Source organism: Meleagris gallopavo (assembly GCF_000146605.3).
Source record: "Meleagris gallopavo isolate NT-WF06-2002-E0010 breed Aviagen turkey brand Nicholas breeding stock chromosome 1 unlocalized genomic scaffold, Turkey_5.1 Chr1_random_7180001955104, whole genome shotgun sequence".
In the NCBI taxonomy this organism is placed as follows: Eukaryota; Metazoa; Chordata; class Aves; order Galliformes; family Phasianidae; genus Meleagris; species Meleagris gallopavo.
The window spans coordinates 1-3,246 of NW_011093086.1; the positions used below are offsets into that span (position 1 = coordinate 1).

The 3,246-nt window shown below is 55.7% G+C and overlaps 1 protein-coding gene across 1 annotated transcript; it reads left to right on the plus strand.

The window, feature by feature from the left end:
* Positions 1-80: 80 nt before the first annotated feature.
* LOC100545353 (erythroblast NAD(P)(+)--arginine ADP-ribosyltransferase-like) lies at positions 81-1,656 on the plus strand. The gene is made up of 2 exons (XM_010726301.2): positions 81-1,044; positions 1,402-1,656. Exons 1-2 carry the CDS (start codon positions 96-98, stop codon positions 1,482-1,484), a joined length of 1,032 nt encoding a protein of 343 aa, XP_010724603.1. The 5' UTR covers positions 81-95; the 3' UTR covers positions 1,485-1,656.
* Positions 1,657-3,246: the final 1,590 nt, after the last annotated feature.

The following is a 3,246-nucleotide window of genomic DNA, read 5'->3' on the forward strand; positions in this document are numbered from 1 at the left end:
CTTGTGAGCAGCTGTCTATGGTCCCATTGCTGCACCCTTGGTATCACTGCCAAGATGGGGACACTCCCTGTGCCTTTTCCTTTTGCTTACAGGAAATGGAGAGGGACAGTGTAAAGGAGGTGGCAAGGGGAGGAGAAGAGAGCGAAGCAGGCAGGGCAGGCAGCAGGGTGATCCTGGGCACACCGAGCCGTGCCCACCTCCTGTGCCCCTGCGCTGTTGCTGAGCAGTGCTGCACAGAGCCGGGCACCTGCATCCTTCTGCACATGGAGCACGTCCTCCTGGGCTGGGTGCTGCTGCTCGGCACCTGGACTGGTGCATCGGCTGCCAGCAGCAAGAACTGGTTGATCAAGGATGTGGCGATGGACATGGCCAACAACTCCTTTGATGACCAGTACCAGGGCTGCATCGACTTGATGGAAGCTGAGCTGCCGGAGCTGAACAGCACCGAGTTCTCCAACAAAATCTACGCTGAGGGCTGGCGTTCTGCCACCGAGTTGTGGCAGAGCCGGTCAGATAATGCCACCAGCCCAGTGGTGCTGGGACAGGATCAGGCCATAGCCGTGCTGGCGTATACGATGGAGGGGGATCTGTACCGCGTGTTCAACAACGCCACGCTCACGGCTGGGCGCTCCAGGCAGCACTACCTGAGCTCCTACCCCTTCAAGACGCTGCATTTCCTCCTGAGCAGAGCCCTGCAGATCCTGCGGGAATCCCAGCCCCAGCAATGCTACAACGTCTACCGCGGCGTCAAGGGCATCCGATTCACGGCACAGCAAGGCCAGGTGGTCCGCTTCGGCCAGTTCACATCCTCCTCCTTAAAAGAGAAAGTCGCTGAAGGGTTTGCCCAGGGCACATTCTACTGGGTGGAAACCTGCTACGGTGTGCCCATCAAGGAATTCTCCGCATACCCCTATGAGGACGAAGTCCTCATCCCACCCTGTGAGCAGTTTGAGGTCACCAGCGTCACCTACAAGAACGGCAGAAGTGAAATCCATCTCCGCTCCCAGGGGAATAGCAGCACCTACAACTGCGAGTTCGTGAAGGGTAAGGGCTGCAGTGCTCCAGCATGGGGAGTGTGGGTGGATCGGGGACACTGAGGACCGGGACATGGGGAGGGTGTGCAGGCTGTGGTCGTGGGGAGGTGGGGAGCTCGGCCAACGGGGAGCCCACGGGGAACTTGAGGCCGGGCCCCGCTGATGGCTGCAGCCCGGCAGCTCTGCGCTGGGGTTGCAGTGCAGTGGGAGCCTCTGTCTGTGCCGCGGCCCTCCCAGCCCGGCTCACGTGGCTCGCCGGGTGCTTTCAGTGCAGGTAAGGGGAGCCCCCGGCCCCGCAGCCCCTGGCCCAGGCTGGGCACCGTTTGCAGCCCCCACAGCCATTAATGCCCATCCCCGTCCTCCCCAGGCCGGAGCAGCCCCATGGAATCCCCACACCTCTGGCTGCTCATCCTGGCAGCCGCAGCCCTGGCAGCCGTGGGAGAGTCCTGACCTCCACACCATCCCTCCACGTGGACAGGAGAGCAGCAACATGCCAACACATCTCATGGAAACTGCAGATCCTGCTCTCCTGCTCCTGATCCTTTCGGTGCTGCTGTTGGATGTGGAACAGCAGCGGATAACGGTCCACAGCTCTTCCAGAAAAATGAAACCAGTGCTTTTATTGCTTGTATTTACTGCATCTCCCAGCCCTGCTCACGCAGCTCACCTGGCAGATGCTTTAATGAAGCCCCTCTGCCCCACAGACAGCTGAGCTGGGGGCACCAGGAGCCCCACACGCAGCATGCAGTGGGGCAGCCCTCGCCCCACGCTGTCGGGCTCATCAGGAGTTCTGCTCGGTCTCAGCTCACTTCTCCACCTTCCTTGCTGGGTGATATGAGGAATGAAACCCAATAACCCACGCAAGGTAACAAAGCAGGGATGCTGATTATGGTGTCTCCTCCTGAGCCTCACTCCAAGGAGAGCAGCAAATACACATTTATAGGCATAGCCTGTACATATTCATCACATTTCCAAGAAATCCGTTGCATATGCACTGGACGTCTCCCTCTTCGGAGCATGCGTCCTAGAATGTGGGGAGGGTCTCAGGGCTCACCTGGTGGTCGTTGCATGAAGGCTATTGCGAAGACTTTACGGGGTTGCATTGTGTCTCAGGAGCAACTCTGCCTCCTTATCTTCATGGGGATCCCCCCCCCCCCGCTGGGTTGAAAACAGCATCTCTGCTGATCTCCACTTGTCTCCAAGGCCCTCGCATTGCTTCGGCTTCTGTGTTCCTCCCCAAAATTTGAGCAGTCCAAGAGGCCTAGTGTAACAGAGTTACAGTTGCCGTGATTCAATCCCCTCGTTTCCATACCTTGGGCAAACTCTTCTGCCTACAGTGCCCCACTGTCCTGTAAGGCTTTCCTGGAGGTTTCCCATTTCTTCCCGATGTTTTACACGGTGTCTCTTCCAGCTGGCATAACCACCTGGGGTTTACAACAACACCAGAAAGAACACTGCACACCTATGCAGGCTGTCGCCATGAGGACCATCAGTACAATTACTGCCACCAGCAGCTGCAAATTAGGGAGCCCGTTAGTGAGCTTATGCCATATAGCCATGAATCCTAACAAAGCGTCATCTAAGGGGGTGGTGCAGCACTTTAATCTCTCTCCAAACTGCCTGTAAATCAGTTTCTACCCATTGATTTTGGTCCACATGAGCACAGCAACTTTGATCCGGCGTTTATAGGGTTTGCACTGTCATTATTCACTGTCATTATTCCTGTCTATAAAAAAATGGTCCTGGTATCATTAACGACCAACAAGTCAAATCTGGGGCCTAGCTTACTCTGATTTTCTTCCCCACATTTACAATTTCCTCCAGCCTTTTCCATCTGCTTTGTGACCCAACCTGGGACTGTCCAATTTCGTGCAGCTACTCCATAAACTGGCACCCTCCCCTCCCTGGCCGCACATACCCAACAAGCTGAAACATTCAAAGCTTGAGTAAGCTTTTCAGTTAGCTTTGCAGAGGCATCTTCAGGCCAAGCTCAAGCAAGAGTTACACTTATACAGGATAGATAAGTATGAAGCATTCTGTTTTCCTTTAGTAAGTGTCACAGGTCCCATGGGGGTAGCAGCACACTGAGGATCTGGGGCCTTCTTTGCCCTGGAGCGATGAGTCCACGAAGATGCCTCCCTGATTCTGATCGCTGTGTGGGTGGGAAGACGTACCTGGAATGGTCATAGAATCATAGAATCATAGAATGGCC

Excerpts from the sequence above, each read along its gene's own strand:
- LOC100545353 (XM_010726301.2), top strand. The coding sequence starts at position 96 with ATGGAGAGGGACAGTGTAAAGGAGGTGGCAAGGGGAGGAGAAGAGAGC. Across the intron at positions 1,045-1,401 it reads CAACTGCGAGTTCGTGAAGG|GCCGGAGCAGCCCCATGGAA; the intron begins GTAAGGGCTGCA and ends CGTCCTCCCCAG.